General features: G+C 39.5%; 1 protein-coding gene across 2 annotated transcripts in view; it reads left to right on the plus strand.

Annotated features, from left to right (window-relative positions):
• The window catches only part of mllt3 (MLLT3 super elongation complex subunit), a 43,336-nt gene that overhangs the window by 3,406 nt on the left and 22,459 nt on the right, over positions 1-17,471 (plus strand). For both annotated transcript variants that reach the window (XM_029526394.1, XM_029526395.1), the window contains exon 3: positions 16,942-17,024. In XM_029526394.1, coding sequence (XP_029382254.1) covers positions 16,942-17,024 — 83 coding nt within the window. The remainder of the gene's footprint in view (positions 1-16,941; positions 17,025-17,471) is intronic.

The raw sequence follows: 17,471 nt of genomic DNA on the forward strand, positions 1-17,471 counted from the left end.
TTTCAGAGGGACTGACAATCCCAACAATACCTGGCCTCATTTAACCTCTCTTGCACCTGTAAGCACAACATGACAAATCTGCATCTGAAACCTCAATGGAGGAAATTGATAGTGTAATTTTAGGCGTCAGTGCAAAGTAATCCTCAGGCCGTGATGGACTCCATTCAGGATGAAGAGAACCATTGCTCCTCTAACTAAAAGCCTCTTTTAATCACACTCTGAATGATGCAGCCCTCCCACCATCATGGGGGAAGCATTTTCAGAGGATAGTTAGATGAACTGTTAAGGATATAGCTCAATGTGTTTTTAAATACAGATTATGAACCATAGCCAATAAATAGTAAGTGATTGCTCTCTTGATAGATGAGGACCAGACAGGCTTTATAGGGAAGAGGAAAATAGGACAGTCCTTCATGTCATTAATTACAGAAGAAAATTTAAAGATGAAATGGTGTCTGACTTGTTTTTAAATGTCTGTACTGTCAATGTTGAAGATGATTAATGAGCATAAATTCTATCACAAAGTATGTAGGGATACTGACAACCACAAGGTGGGGAGGCTCTGCAACTTCTTGGCCAAATGGGGAATGACTTAGCAAATTTGCCTTTTCCTATGTTTAATGAGGAACACTATTTCAAAAGTGTAAACAAAAGTTCCAGCAAATGACCCAAGAACCTTTGTACAAACTGCAGAGCAGTTTTAGTAAATTGGGGATCTTACCTATGTTTTAACTGGAAATTGAGCACTATAGGGTTTGTTCCTCATTTATTTGTCTTGACTCCAGAGTTTAAACACTTTTCAGTAGTTTCTGAAAATGATCCATCTGAGCCCTTGAATGGTCAGATAATCTGATGGGGTGATTGTAACCAAGTCAGGAACTTGGTTCTAGCTGTCTAGAGTTTTGAGTCACAGCAAATGCGACATTTACCCCAGTGCTTCTCAACAGTATATATATCAAACTCTTCCATCTGCTGATATGGAGCCATCAGCACTCTATGTTTCTCTTAAAAGGCCTTTGATTACAGGGTAGCAAACAAGTTTTGGCATCTGCACACCACATCCCTCTCCCAGCTGCTCAGCTCCAGCTCAGTCTTTAGAAATTGAAGATTTGATTGGAAGACTTTGGTTTGAAGCCCAGTGGGAGAAAACTTAACCTTCATGGTGACATATGCCACGAGATCTTTCCAGTGCTGGTGAAGCCTTTGTTGTCTCTGTGTTTTTACATGGTGACAAATTGCGAACCAAATACCCTTCTGTTCTGTTGGGCAGTGTGTCTACTGGATACACAAGAGGGTCTTTTTCACCTGGCAAAACTACTTAAGAGGATCCCTTGTTTTCCTCCAATGAAACTACCATTGATAACTATTCTCCTGACTCTCTAATGTCCTTGATGAGGACAAGTGAACTGATACAATTGCCCCTGGATGTTAGCTGTCTCTGTTATTTAACTCATGTGCACAGATGCATTATTAGAGCTTCTCCCTGTGCTACAATGCGGGGATTTTGTTGGGAGAAGAAGATCAGGAGTGTAAAATATCGTAATTCACACACAAAATTTTAGCATCTGTTTTGATAATCAATGAACATTCTAGTGCTTCTTCAACCAAAGTCCCAAATGTTTAATGATTCATGTCCTGATTTTGCTGTGTGACTTATAATTTTAATTAGATGGCCAAAATGAGACATTTAAGATATCGTCATGGGCTTTCAGAAATATGGAAATTTTTTTTAATTTAAAAAATATTTCTCAACAATTACATTTTATCTGTTAGTTTCAGCCATTTTATTTCCTATAGTTTTAGTTTGTGAAATGAGAGGATTTTCTGCTTTATGACAGTGAATAATACTTTCTCAATTAATCTCAATTAATGTGAATATAGTTGCAAATAATCTGAGTTCTTATTGAATTGCTTGATTATTAACATAAGACAGCAGCTGTCTTATGTCTTCCAGGTAATTCTCATCCAATCAGATTTGTTTTTTCAAATGCAAACAATGGGAAGCTGAATGCAATCAATTTATTCTTTATTTATTACTTCTTCAACTCACCATCCACTCTAAAATTAAATGAGAGGCATTTAAATGCATTATGAGCACAGAGTAAATCTGTCAAAAGGAGCTGAGTTTTGTGTGCCAGGTTTTTTCTATAGATAATATTTTTACTTTTATGGGCAGCAGGAGTATTTGTAGAGCATCAAGAAATAGCTGTGATTGGTTTCATACTGTGTCGCCTTGGAAACCTTATATTGAGCGTGCAGAGTGGGTTGGTGAAGGGAGAAAAAAGCCCATCTCAAACTAAATGGAGTGGAACATCGTTTTTACTTCTCCCTGTTTCTCATGGTTTGTGAATGCAGTTGTAACTGATGACTTCTTAATGTCTGAATTTATTGTTTTTTCATCACGTCATTGATCTAAGAAGAAAATTGAATCCTGAAAACTTTTACCCTGATGCATTTGAAAAAAGGCTCTGTATATTGAGGTGCCTCCACCTGAATGTTGCCTTACATAAGTGACTACAGCATATGATGAAAGGAGGTCAGGTATGTCAGCTTTGTATCATGATTGTGCATCAGGAAAGTGTTTGTGTGAAGCAGGACTTACCAAAGTCCTGTCAGAACTTCCATGACAAGGTGGCAAGTGAAAGGAGGGAGCCATGATCGCATTTTACAATACCTGAAATCTATCTCTGCCACTTGGCTTGTGTAGGTTTAATTTTTGTCTGGATTTGGGCACGATGTGTTTTATTTGAACTTTTAAAGATGCTGAAGACAGGCTCGCTGATGTATAGCTGACATGGCTCTTCCACATCGGCTGTTCTTATTGTTCAGACTGTTCCTCTTATCAGCATCCTCTTATCACTTTTATGTATCTCTATGCATGTCGGAGCTGTGCAGTTTGGGTGAAGTGATGGCCTCCTTCCACACTCAGTGATTTGTTGTTCAGTTTAGAGAAGCCGCCAGATGCACATTAAGATTAATGATGAATCAGTCAGTAAAGCTGCCACTGTGCTTCATTATTGCCATGCGGTCAACGGGCCAGCGTTGAGGTGTTGCCATGGAGACGCGCCAAATGGTAATGCCATTTTAACAAATTGAGGCAAAAGAAGCTCTTTGGAACCAGTGAAGGAGGCGCTGCTATTTTGCCAATAGACAGCAGTGGCTCATGCTGCTTAAGCACCTCATTTAGAGTCTCGGCTGCTGTTTAATCTACTCTAGAGATGGCATCTCTTCAGAGGTGTTTGTGATCTTTCAGAGGATTGTCACTTTAATGGAAAAATGTGACAGTGTAATGGGCAAAAAATGGGGTTGGGACGTCAAAGAGTTGAACCAGGAAAGATGCACAAATACTAAGGAATTTTTTTTTTCTGGGGGGTCTCTTTAATGGTCAGCTCGGTCTAAAGGTTGATGTTAATATCGATAGTCCAAGTTATTATGTTTTTGTTTCTTAAAACCACAAATGTATCTTTTTAAGGGGATTTTTGTCACAAGAGCTGGCAGAAACCTAGCTTAAAAAAAAAAAAAAATTAAAAACGGGGTTTATTTAATTTGCTTGTCTGGCACTGTATTCATGGCCAGTTTAACTGGACCAGACCAGACCAGATCTCATATAAATGTTGCACCAGCCACTTTTGGAATTAGATATTTAGCATCAAACAATATTATTATCATACATTATGCATTAGCTTTGGTTGGCATGTGGCTCTGTTTTACAGTTTGATGTCTTCTCAGCAGGAGAAATAAAGAAGAAAAAAGATGGAATAGAGCCTGTTTGTCATTTATTTTGGAAATGAAATTCACCCAGATGAGGTCATTCACCCAAAGCTATAGATTGTTTTCATTCATAAAGGGCAGTGTATAATTCCTGAATAACTACCACTCGTGATTATATTTACAAGGATGTGAATAATTCCTAGATGACTGAAGAGCTGGTTTGTTTATAGAGGAAAGTGTATAATTCCTGGATGACTATGGCCTGTGTTCATAAGTACACAAGACAGTGTATCACAACTACGGCTTGCAATTATTTATACAGGGTAGTAGATAATTCCTGGATGATGACAGCTTGTGTTCATAAAGTTCCTGGACATCTGCAGCACTTGATGCAGAACAAGCCTAAATAATTGATGTGAACGCGAACATTATAGCACCGTAAATGCATTTAGGTGAAGCCATCTAAAATTGGTTGCCATGTTTAATTGTGTGCTTTTGAAGATTTACATCCAGCTCTGCTAAAATGCAGTTGTTTACAGTTTCAGTCCAATATTTGTTCAGGTCTACTTTAATACATTGGAAAACCATAAATCCATATGTGGGTGGCAGTGATCTGTTTATTTGATGCTGCTAAAATAATTACCTTTATGAGCTTGTATCCATTATTTTATGACAGAATTTGTCCCATCCTTCATCTTAGGAAAGTGGGCGCTGCTGTTATTGTCACGTAGAAGGGTTTAACGGTCATCCTGGAGGACATTTCTTTTGAAAAACTCCACCATGTCGTTTGAAGAAAATATCAATGTCAGACATTATTTTCTGCAAGGCTTCTCCAGCTGCGTTTTCAGGTGTGGCTTCTAACTTGCCTCAAAGCTTCTACCAAAGGTTGGAAAGTTGGAGCCATCTAAAGCTTCACTCTCATATCTCCAGTTCTGGGCCTTTTTAAAAAGGTTTGAATTGAAACTAGGCAACAATAGTTGAGGGTGAAGAGTATCCCCTTTCCTTATGTTAGCCAGATTGGCGACAGTATAAGCCCTTCACAGTGTACACATTACACACACCCACAGATTGATGCCTTAATGATTGGGCCAACATGTTAGCCTCTGGCTATCTCCTGGGTGCCTTGGAACGCTTGCATGAAACCTTTTAACTCCCCTCATCCTCCACTCCAGCTTAATTTGTGGTTTGTGTGCACATACCACATAAATCAAGTCATTGCAGTGACCTATACATAAGATACAGATCCTCAGGCTAAAATATGGGTGCAGCGCTCTCTTTCCCTCTTTGCCATGGCTTTGCTAATATGATATCTGAGCTGGGCTAATAGATGCTATGATATCTTCACAGGATGTGAAACATGCCTTTCTGTAGATGTGTAGTTTTGTATGTTTCTTTTGTCCTTGGTCTGTCTAAGTAGTTTGAGAAAGTAAACACTTATTTTGTGACATGTTAACTAAGCTGAAATTGGTTTCAGTAATGTACTCTGTTTGGTGTTTTGCAAGTGATTATAATGAAGTAAAACTTCTTAGATTCATTTTCTACAAAAATAAAGCAGTCGTTTGAATGCATGCTGGAAATGCTTGTATTGCAGGCTCTGCAGGCTGTGGGTGCTGTATCTAAAACATTGTGAAAAGTTTTTTTTAGAGATCAGCTCTCAGCATTTCTTCAAAAGAGGCCATAATTGTAAATCTGTTAAGTGAATTTTCTTCCTTTTTGATGCAGTTTTGATGCACAATTATGTCTCCAAATAAGAGTCACATTTACAGTTACTGCTGAAGCCCTTCCTTTTTTCTTTGTGTCAAGAAAAAGACCTGATGCTGAGGGAAAACTGGGTCTAATTTCATGGTTTTGAGGTCATTGCTAGAATAACTAAGCGGTTCAATTTGCTGAGTAAAAACAGTCAAAAGTGGAACAAAACTCTGAACTTAAATCTGCTAAATGTGCAAATAGGGAAATTTTCGACTGTTGCTCTTGTAAGTCTTCATATATAGAATGACACTTGGTGGAGTTCATAGCTCAAGTTTAAAAAAATAAAAATAAATAAATAAATAAAAATCCTGGATCTGTCCATTTCAGCAGATCTGACAGTTTGATAGGTTCTGCCATTGATTCTGCCCATGTCCTGCCAAGTTTGTGTGCTTTGTCAGCAGGATTACACAACAAGTACAGAACCAAGCTAATAAGCAAATAAACACAGTGAAAACATCACTTGCTAGGTGGATATTTTATTGAGTGCAGCTTTAATGATTCTAATCTAAATGAGAAGAGGAACAGCGCCTGTCTGGGAGGGACAGTGGACAATGTTATATTGTACAGTGCAAGTGTAAGGATGACCAGGGGAAGCAGAAGGAACAGTCCACCAGACCATGTGAAGGGTTAGGGATTGTTAGGGATTTCATAAAAGAATCAAGTGGCAATTTAGAGGCCACTGTTTTCCGCTGGCAGAATAACAAGAACTGAAAAAGAACTTTATTTTTAACATCTGTGAGGTTTTCCAATGGTCGAGACTGTCCTCAACCCGAATGATGGATGAACAGTTTTTACTCCAATGTTTTTCCGACACTGTGTACATGTCCCTTGTTTGGTGGCATTTTTTGTCATAGGATTTGTTTTGACTTGCAGTTGGCGCTTGCTACTTTGGGTCCTTTCAATTCCAAATGATCCACTTATTTGGACAGAGCATAACAGGGTAGATCATTAGCCTTAGAATTGTCTGAACATATGTTAAAAAAAAAAAAAAAAAAAAAAAAAAAAAAGGTCTGCAGTCTTTTTTTTTTTTTTTTATCTCTTTGTGTAAAGAATCCCCCCCCCAAAAAAATAAATAAATAAATAAATAAAAATAAATAAATAAATCCCCTCCTTTCCATTCCCCTTTTCCAGTGTCTGGCAGAAATCAAAGAGTTGCAGGAATTTGCCAGTAATTATTTTACGATTCCTCCAAAATCATACCTACCTCCATAGGTGGAACACAAAGAAGACAAGAGCCATGAATGCAGACTGGCTGCTGCTACTGGCATGAAAGGATGGGGAAGGGGAGGAGGTGCAGATAGATGGGGCAGCCACCACAAAATAACAGGAACTGAGCTGTAAATGCTGGGTGTCCCTCAGCTCAGTCAATGAAAGGAGGTTGAAGGAAGTGGTTTATTGAAGCATGGTTTATATGGGGCTGTCTGTTGGCAACTATTTCTCTCCTTTCTCACTTTGCCCTGCCATAAAACATTTGTCTTCTATTTACAACACCTCCACACACCAAAGCTATAAGTCAGCAGCCCAGGGCTGTGTTTTTATCAGTCAGATAAATGGAGTCAAAAGGTGAAATCATTTGCCTCACCCAACGTCAACTATTACTGTACAGTTTCCTCACAGTGGTTTAATTGAATTTAGCCTCCAGCTTCTGTTTTGTATCATTGTTAATACAGACTGTATCATTGGTGGGAATTGTAAGGATGTCACTGTGTACCCTGGTTGATCTTTGGCATTTTTCATGATTTATTTTTTATATTGTACACACTAGTTGTACAGTGTACAGATATTAAGGCTTTTTAAAATTTTTCATGCATGTTATGCGTTTCACTTTTTTTTTTTCTTTTTTTTTTTTTTTTAATTGCCACCACGTCTCCACATATTCAGAATTTGCTCAACCTCAGCTATATATAAGACTTTGGTCACTTTAAATGGGTGTAGTAGCTCAGAAGGCACAAAAACATAAGGAACAGACACTGACTTTTTCCGTATTCTATAAATAAAAACACTGTAAAGCATCATGACCAAAGAAAACTTCCACAGACGTTTTGGGTTGTTCTAGAGCTGGCATATCATATCATGACTTATGCTCTTTCTTGGAGCAGTCTTCAAGAAACTCTTCAGTCTCCAGGATGCACTGTGATGTATCATCAGTGTTATGACCTGGGGTCAAGAGGTGTTTCAGGTCTTACCACACATACCCTCGCCCAGGCAACCCAGCAAGGGTTAATCAGGGCCCGCCTTGAGTCCCAGCAGCTACCCACAGATCAGCCTTCTTTAACCAAAGCCACTTAGTGGCTTTTTCTGTAGCCTCACTGACAAATTCAGTATCCCTCTTCTTTGCTCCTTTGATACCCATCTGAGTGAGGACCGTGCAGAAAAAATTGTCCTGCAAATCCTCTACAGCCAACTTCCATGGGCTCATAGAATGTTTACCATCCTCTGCCCCTGTGCTCCTCCAGCAGTTCCTTGTACTTGGCACACTTCCTCACATTGGCTTACTCTAAGCGCTCTTCCTAAGGCACTGTCAGTTCCAGCATGATCAGATGTTTTTGGGCCTCTGAGGTGATGATCATGTCTGGACGGAGTGAACTTGTTGCAATGTGCTGTGGGAATGTCAGTCGTTTTCCCAGGACAGCCTGTAGCTGCCAATTAGTCTAGTCTAGCCTAGTCGAGGGCTTTTCTCCACATTTGATGAAGGTGACTGCTTCCTTTGCTATATGGTGATGTTTGTTGGTGTTAATGGCTGACGCTAAACTCTCAGAAACTGCCTTAAGTATCTGGTCATGTTGCCACCGATAACAGCCATCTGCCAGAGCCTTTGGGCTGGCACTGAGGATATGTTCTAATTAGCCTCTTCCAGAGCAAAGCAGGCAGTAGGGTGTCTCACTCTTTCCCCAAATGTGGACGTTTGCTTGGCTTGGCAAGGTGTTGTAGGCTGCAAAGATTTCGCTCCTTACCCTGGACTTTGCTGAACTTGGTCCTTTGGAAGTAGCCCACACCTGCTCTTCCCACCTGTCCTCACCGCAATGCCGGCTGCAGACACTTTAGCGTCCTTGGAGTCCCTGTACTGGAGGACTTCCCACATGCGAGCCACCATTAACTCCTCCTTGAGTCCACTGAACGGAAGCTGCTAGGTGTTGTTTGTCCCATACAATGCTGCGCTGTTGAAGCTGCTTGGAAAGCCCATCCACTTCTGGAGAAAGCTATTTACCTTCCTTTTGAGGGACTCAACTGTTGTTATTTAAACTGCTTAGACCAGCAGGGGCAACAAGACTCGGGGCAGGATGGAGTGCTCATAGATCCAGGCTTTAAATCTACCAAGTAGACCAGACCTGTGAACCTTGGTGAGCCAAGTGTCAAGCTCTTGCGTGGACTTCTGGATGGCAGCCGTATCCAGCAAAGATCTTCCCTAAGCTCTTGACCGGCTGCTCTGTAAAGAATGGAATGACTGTTTCTGAGATTAGGAATTGGAATTTGGCAGTAACCTTCTCCTTCAACACCATGGACTTTGACTTGGGAGGCTTAAAATTCATCCTTGACACATCAATAAATAAGAAAAAGTATTAAAAGATTAAATACAAATAAATAGATAAATACATTTTATTACGTTTTACTCTTGGCAGTCAAGCAATTATTGATTGATCAGAGGAATTTCATTGGTTGGTTAGTTGAAGGGGGAAATAGAATCCTTCACACACAGGAAATTGCAAATCTCAGCCAGCCATTAGTTATTAGATAAATACATGAATTAGACATTTTCAGATATTTCAGATTTCATATTATTCAAGCCCCTCTTTCACATATTGGTGTTTTTTCATATACATCTGAATACAGAACAAATGTTTACTTTGACATTGACTTGTTAATATTTCTTAAAATTCATCAATATAAATAAAATACATTGTAATAGTATTTTTGCCCATAAGCTTCAGCCCTGCGTGTTTACATTAACACTATGTAGTTGAATTGTTAAAATCATCATTGCGCATATCCTGACATATCCTGGCTTTTTCTTTATCTTGTGATTTGGTCCACAACACAAATTTGGATATTTTTTGTGTTCCGGTCTTTAATCTCAGCAAATTAATCTTGAGCCCTGCTTGTTTTTGAGAGTCTTGTTTTTAGCTGACTATGTTCAGGTTTCTTTGGATCAGGACAGCTCCTGCAGGTCTGTGGAGAAAACCATAGTGTAAGGTTGACCTTGCTCAGTCGACCAGGGGCACCATCCCCACCAAGCTGCTAATCATGACCCACCATTGTTACCCAACAATCACAGCCACTCACTGTTTGTTAGGCAGGGATGCTCTTATGACTGATTTGTCGTTTGTCTCCTGCTTGAAGTGTTGGAGCTTTTCAAATGTCGGCAGTCAGCTTGTGTGTGCATGTGTAAAGCATGGGGTGAACAAAGAAAAACCTTTATGAAAAAAAAAAAAAATATATATATATATATATATATATGTCAGGTTTTCTCTTGCTGACAAGATACACAGTTTGGAATTTCAATAAAGTTGCTTTGACAAGGCATTTTTTTTTGTTGTTGTTTTTTTTACCAGACCAGGCTTTGCCTCCAGAGTAGCTATGCACATGTGGTTGATACTAATTAGCCAGGTGCCTCAGAGCTGGAGAGAGAATTTCATTCTACACTGACTGAAGTAGTTTAAAGTACATTTTCTTTGCCTCCCACTGTGCCAGTGTTGTGCTGGTTCCTGTGCCCTGCTTGAAATGGCTTACCTTTTCTACTCCACTTCCTTGTTCATCTGAGCTCCTGGTTGCACTGCTGCTTGTTGGTCTTCAATTTGCAGCACAACTAGATCAGGAAGGTGGCTGTCTCCAAGACAGCTTTGTGTAACATCAGTCTTTTCCTTCCTCCTCCTCCTTCAGGAACTTCGGCATCTTGAGCTGCATTGATCGGCATGATATAACTGAGACTGTGATGAGCTAGTGAGCTAGCCAACCAAGCTGAATGTGCACTTCACCCAACTCTCTATTCTTCCAACTGTAGGACAAGCTGCTGATAACTCTCCCAGATAAATGACCTTGGTGGTGCAGTGCTAATCCATGCTGTGTCCTTTCAGAGACACACGAGTGACTATCAGAATGAGTTTTCATTCTGTGCCAGAGATGTGGCCTAGTCTTCCTCACATTTACTGTAGCTCATAGTAGTTGCACATATCAGCTTGATGGACTCAATGTCTTTTAAAAGCTGATGGCAACTTTCAGATAAACACTCCAGGTAGGTGGGGCTTGGGGCTGGCTCAGGGAGGTGACCAGAAATTTTGGTGGCTGGTTTTAGGTCTCAGTTTCTGAATACATACTTTGTGCAATCAAAATGCTGATCAGTAAATTTGTTGGTAGATTGTGCAGACAATGTGATTTATATTTAAATTGGCTCGATCTCAGCTGCTGCAGCACATGAATGCTTCCCTGTTATCCTTATATAGGACTGTCTGTAGTCGCAGCTGCACTGTGACACCTTGACTCAGATTTTCTTATGTCCCTCAGACATATTGTTGGAAGTCGTTCTCGGTTGTTTACTTTGGAGTGATTGGCTGAACTTTTCCCATTTTTCTTTTTCTCTGAGTCACTTTCTTCAAGATTGCACCAACTGACCAAAACTCTACATCCTCAGCCACTTCCTCGGTTTGATTGCCTTGTTAGATGTTTTAGCAAAAGTTCCCTTTCCATAATTGTTCCAGTTTGTGAGGGAGAACTGCTAGTTTTAAGATGAGTACTGATCATAGGAATGTTGTTAAATTCATATATGATGGCTTGACCGTTTCTTGGTGGTCAGCGTGAATTGAGCTGGTCAGTCAGGCTCTGTCTAACACTAGAGTCGGTGGTTATTAGAAACTTTTTATACGCCGCCTTGTTCTACTGTTGCAACCTAGTTATATATCTGTCTGCCACCGCCTTAGTTACATCACGCCATTTGGCACTCTTCCATAGTGACACCACAGGTAAATAAAGCCCAGAAGACCAGCAAAGGTTTCACAGCTGGTGTTGCTGCAGCAGCAGAGAGTTTGATACTGTTTTTGCTTCAGTTTTAGCTCTGCTATAAATGGTGAGCAATATTTGAGGAGCGTCTGCCATGAATGGCTTTACAGAAGAAAGGTTATGTAACACAATATCAAACTCAATCATTCAGGTATTGTCTCGCCTTTTTGTTGTTGTTGTTGTAATCTCAGTTGAAAATGGTACAGTCATAGGAGAGACCCTAGCCAACACTAAAGCATAAAATACATATGAAAGGAAAGTAGGTGGACCCACTGCCCTTTCATGTCAACTTGTCCCTGACCAGCATATGAGGCCAATATGGACCCACTGCTGCCCCTGCAATTCCGGTGGGCTTTACACATATTTTTAGCCTTCATTGTCCCTGCCTTCTTTTTCATTCTCAATTTAATGTCAGATGCCCATAGGGTTATTATACTGGTCTGTCATCCCATCTTTTTTTTTTTTTTTTTTTTTTTTTTTTTAAGTGTTTGCCTGTTGAATGACACCTTAATGATCTACCGCTGAACCATAAATTAAATAAAATGAGCATTTGAAATTGTTTTTTTGTGTTTGTAGCACCCCTTAAACTATTAAACACTGTAAGTGTAAGTTAAAGGGCTATGAGCATAAAATGTTTGCTGTTAACGGCGATGCCTTTTTTGTGGACCCTTGCCACTCAATATCCAGCCTTTGATTTGGACAAGTGATGTTGATATAAATGAAAGGGGATTAACATTAAATCAGTGTGGAGAAAAAAAATCATATGTAACCCACAAGCCTCATGAAAGAATGTCTTACTTCTGGTTGCGTCTTTTGTTTTCTGACCAGGCAGGCAGTCTGGCTCAGCCTCATTACAAACCAGTCTTTGTAGAAAGGGCAAATATGTAGTGACTGGCATTGTTCTGTGATTGGCATCTCGGTTTAAAGCGAGGCCATGTTAATAAACGACACAGCAATGTCCCTCTTTGAAAGCTTCTGTGGCCACTGGAAAATGTTCTGTTACAGGTCAATGCATCTCCTTCAGATAATGGTAACCTTTGCAATGTGAACTACTGAACCCCAGCCACTTCTTCTGCACATTTCCTCTCTTCATGTCATGGGCTCACGAAGCCTTAAAGTCTCAGATCTGTTCAGTTCACTTTGAACAGGATTCAGGCAGCATCATCGTTACTGCTGCTGCTGTTTAGAAAAACTCAGACGGCTGCTGCCATTCACACAACACAGCAGACAGAGCTCACAGATGGTGTTAAACCACACATCAATTCTACGTCTGATGGGCCTGGAGACATTCTTCAAAATACCTGCAAGCCCAATTTTTAATTTTATGTGTAGGTGTTTCACTGTCACACTGCAAAACTACATGTTTTTTGCCTAGCCAAATGTTAGAAAAATATATAAGATAATAAAACCTTTTTATTAGCTTGAGGCATTACTTTGAATACTCATTTATATAAATAAAAAAAAAAAATCCTCACAGCTTGAGACCAGCTGGAGTTTATCGGTATGAAAATTATTTAAATAATTGTTTTGCGTTGTGTCATTCAGCTCATTGCTAATCAATTCATTGTTTCATCTCCCAACACCACTAGTTAGCAGAGGGGGTCTGGCATGATGTTGATCGAAACGTATTTCATTTGGTGATTTAGGGTTAAAATAAAAGAGGGAAGTGTTCTGCCAAAGCAAAATGATAGTTAGCTTTTCTTACTATAATACGCTACCAATCAAAAGTTTGGACACACTTTCTCGTTCAAATGAATAGGAAAGTGTGTCCAAACTTTTGACTGGTAGTGTATGTATTAAAGACAGGCTTTAAATTAATCTGTGCAAGTTCACTGTATGTACATGTGTAGAAAAGAAGTAAAAGGAAATCTGTGAATATGTAAGAGTGGAAGTTCCATAAAGACAGAGCAGGATAGCCTCTTAAGCTCAGAGTTGCAGTTTGACTGATTTCAGCTCATATGACACTGGCCTCAGAGGTTTGCCTGAACTGCAGCTGCAGTATACTAAAAATGGCTTTCCGTAACATCACATCTGCACTTTCATCCATGGCAATAAGAAAAATACACCAGCACGTGCACGGAGTGTGAATGTTTCTTTCGATCTCATGGTGGCTCATCTCATCTCAGCCTCCAACTGAGTTTGAGTAAATGCTGCTGCTGAATGGGCTCTTTTAGCTGCCCGTAATTGAACCTGACCCACTTGCACAATTAACTCTAACCCATAATATTTGTTCAGTGGTTCTCAGTTTTGGATGGCTTGGCTCCAGCAGTGAGGTCAACCTCTGCATCGTTAGTTGAGCCATCAATCACAGTTGTTGCCTAAAGGGGTGGAGCTTCAAGATAAAACAGGAAGAGCATAGAGGAGGATGATGTTGTTTCCATGAGCTCCTACATCACTAGTAGCCAGTTGCGTTCTGGTGATGCTTTAAGTATGTGTACACATTGGAGTACTTCACCTTTTTGTTAAAAAAAAACAAACAAACAAACAAAAACTAAACAAAACAAAAATAATTTGTGAACCTGGATATGGCATGAAAAGCCTCAGTCTTAATTATAAGCAAATCAGATATCTCCAAAATTTTGTTTATCTTATTTACATTTTATCTTTGGATTTTTTTTATTTATTTATTTATTTATTTTTTTTATTCATTTATTTATTGCTGTTTGGTTTTTTTTGGGGGGGGGACTTTTTTCATAGAAGAAAATCATGATTTTTACAAGAAATCACATCAAATTCGATTTATTTGTACAGCGCCAAATCATAACAAAGTTACATCAAGGCACTTTACATATAGAGCAGGTCTAGACCAAACTCTTTACAAAATTATTTAAAGAGACCCAACAGATCCCCAGATGAGCAAGCACTTGGCAACAATGGCAAGGAAAAACTTCCTTTAAGAGGCAGAAACCTTGAGCAGAACCAGGCTCAGGGGGGACGGCCATCTGCCTCGACCGGTTGGGTTGAGAGTGGGGGAGAGAGTGGGGCAGAGAGTGGGGGAGAGAGTGGGAGAGAGAGACTCAGTCCTTCCCCCAGCAGCCTAGGCCTATAGCAGCATAGCTAAAGAGTAGAGGACTTTAACTTTTTAACTATCAGCTTTGTCATACAGGAAAGTTTTAAGCCTGGTCTTGAAAGTTACTAAAGAGTCCGCCCCCCGGACCGACACTGGAAGTTGGTTCCATAGAAGAGGAGCCTGATAACTGAACGATCTGCCTCCAGATTTACTCTTGCAGACTCTAGGAACCACAAGTAAACCTCCATCTACAGAGCGGAGTGGCCTACTAGGACAGTAAGGAACTATGAGCTCTCTGAGATATGATGGAGCTTGGCCATTAAGAGCTTTATATGTTAAAAGAAGGATTTAGAATTCTACTCTATATTTTACTGGCAGCCAATGAAGAGCAGCTAACACAGGAGAGATGTGATCTCTTTTCCTAGTTCCTGTTAATATTCGTGCAGCAGCATTCTGAATCAACTGAAGGCCTTTTAGAGATTTGTTTGGGCATCCAGATAGTAATGAGTTACAGTAGTCCAGCCTAGAAGTTACAAATGCAATGACTAGTTTTTCTGCATCATCCTGAGAAAAGATGTTTCTGATTTTCCTAATGTTTCTCAGGTGGAAGAAAGTTGCCCGACTAACTTGTTTTATGTGAGGGACAGCTGAGTGTCATCTGCATAGCAGTGGAAGTTGATGCTGTGTTTCCTGATAATGTTGCCTAGAGGAAGCAGATAAAGCGTAAAGAGGATTGGTACCGAACCCTGCGGGACTCCATGACTGACTACAGTACATGAGGAGGAGCTGTTGTTAACATGAACAAACTGATGTCTATCTGATAAGTAGGATTTGAACCACCTTAGTGCAGTTCCTTTAATTCCAATTTCATGTTCCAGTCTCTGCAGTAAAATATTATGATCTATGGTGTCGAATGCCGCACTAAGATCTAGAAGGAGAAGTATGGAGGCTGATCCATTGTCTGAGGCCATTAGAATGTCATTGGAGACTTTAACCAGCGCTGTTTCTGTGCTATGATGGGCTTTAAATCCTGACTGAAACTCTTCAAACAAACTGTTCCCATCCAGATGCTCGTGTAGTTGTTTTACTCCAGCTTTCTCAATGATTTTAGAAATAAATGGGTCAGTAACTGTCAAAATAGGTGATAATTATTTCAACTCCAAACTATTGTAATTCTTGTAATTGGACAATAATGAGTAATATTATAATAGGTACACATAATTATTTATTTATATATTTATATATTTCAAAGAATTATCTGCTAGGACTCAATGAAGAATTCCAGGTCTTACATCAGTGCTGCTTTTTGAAATCTTTGAAGATTACCCAGCTTCCTGTACTCAGGACAAACAGTTTTCTGTTCTTTGTACTTTCCTGAAGATATTTATGAATAAATTGTGGTTTTATTTATGAAGAAATCTTTATAAATAAGGACAACGGCTTTTACGCAGTGCTGTAGATGTTTGTTGTTTCTATTGTCATAATACAGATTCTCATTTATGTGATGCTAAATTATTTTGTCTGTGTGTATCTGAAATTCTTCCAAATACACAACAGACAAGTGATTGTTTGTTTGTTTGGACCTCAGTGGTCAAAGGCTTCAGACTCCCCTGAAATGAAATTGGCACCTTATCTTGTAAATCTTTATACTTTGAGGAAAATGTAAATCCAAAGGATTTTCTAACTCTTATTTCAACAGAGAGGAACGTCTAGAAGTACTGAACACATTTCTCTGTTCATCATAAACTGAAGACATGGAAATATCCATTCTATCAGCCCAGAATTTAAATAATTTACCAAAGCATGTATTTTGATTACTGTCTTTGTTATTCCTTTCTGCTTTGAAGGCTTTTTAGAATTGTATCTAAGAATGGAGCTGCACTTTCAACTGTTCCTCCAGTAAACACTCCAAGGTCTCTCCATATGTGGCCTAATTGGCACTTTCTGTACAGAGTCCCAAGGGACTGGGACTGACAAACATACACCTCAAGGGAGGAGCACCTGAGCTGTGATTGAGCTTGTTTGTCTTGAAAATCCCACAAGGGAAGAAGTCTTCACCTTGTCATCAGCTCGGTGGATTCATGAGCTTTAAAGACACTTCATCTAATTTAAAACCACTTTTTTGGTAATGCCGCATGAATGTGGGCAATGGAGATGGGAGTTAATGAGACCTCATGAGGATGGAGCTGTAGCTTTGTCAGTGACAAAGGCTGAAGGTTTTTTTTTAAAGCACAGGAAACAGTTAAACTGTTTGGGGTTTTTGTTTTTTGTTTTTTGTTTTTTTGTTTTTTTTGGATCACAAAGTCTGTGATTATATAATAATTATGATAGTTTAGACCCCAGAGTGCTAACGCACACATCAATGCTGTTCACTCAGTACCGTTTCGAATGAGCAGTTTCGCATTTTAGAGAACTCTATGAATTTAAACTGTTGAAGGTCAGTGTCCTCTCTTAAATAGCAAACCTTTCTCTCATTTCAGTGTGCAAAGATCCCCCGTACAAAGTGGAAGAGTCTGGATACGCAGGCTTCATCTTGCCTATTGAAGTTTACTTCAAAAACAAGGTACATGTACCAGCAGCTCTTAAAGAGAGCTGTTTCGCTCATTCAGCTGGTTTGGTTTGTCTGCAGGTTTGGATGGCTGAAGGCCTTGATTCCTGATAATACTTTTCAAACTTAAAGCCAGTTCTGTGCAACATTTTCTAGCTTCAACTGAATGCCTTGTTTCAAACAAAATAATTTTTGGCCACACACTTCTGTAACTGATTGCACAGCAGAGGCTTCTCTGAGGATAGATGCCTAGGAAGCATCTACCTGCATGTGAGGTGTTTAAGGATAGTTGGTAAACTGTAGTGTCTAATAGTGGGGCAAAATTTATGCATTATACAAATATTATGGTAAGAGATTAACACTGTGGAGATATATTTGAAGACCTTCATACAGATAATGATGTGTTTGATGTTTGAGCTATAATCAATGCCAGTTTAGGGGTTTCCTCACATGCTGGGTTGA

Source organism: Echeneis naucrates, chromosome 18 (assembly GCF_900963305.1).
Source record: "Echeneis naucrates chromosome 18, fEcheNa1.1, whole genome shotgun sequence".
NCBI classification, from domain to species: Eukaryota; Metazoa; Chordata; class Actinopteri; order Carangiformes; family Echeneidae; genus Echeneis; species Echeneis naucrates.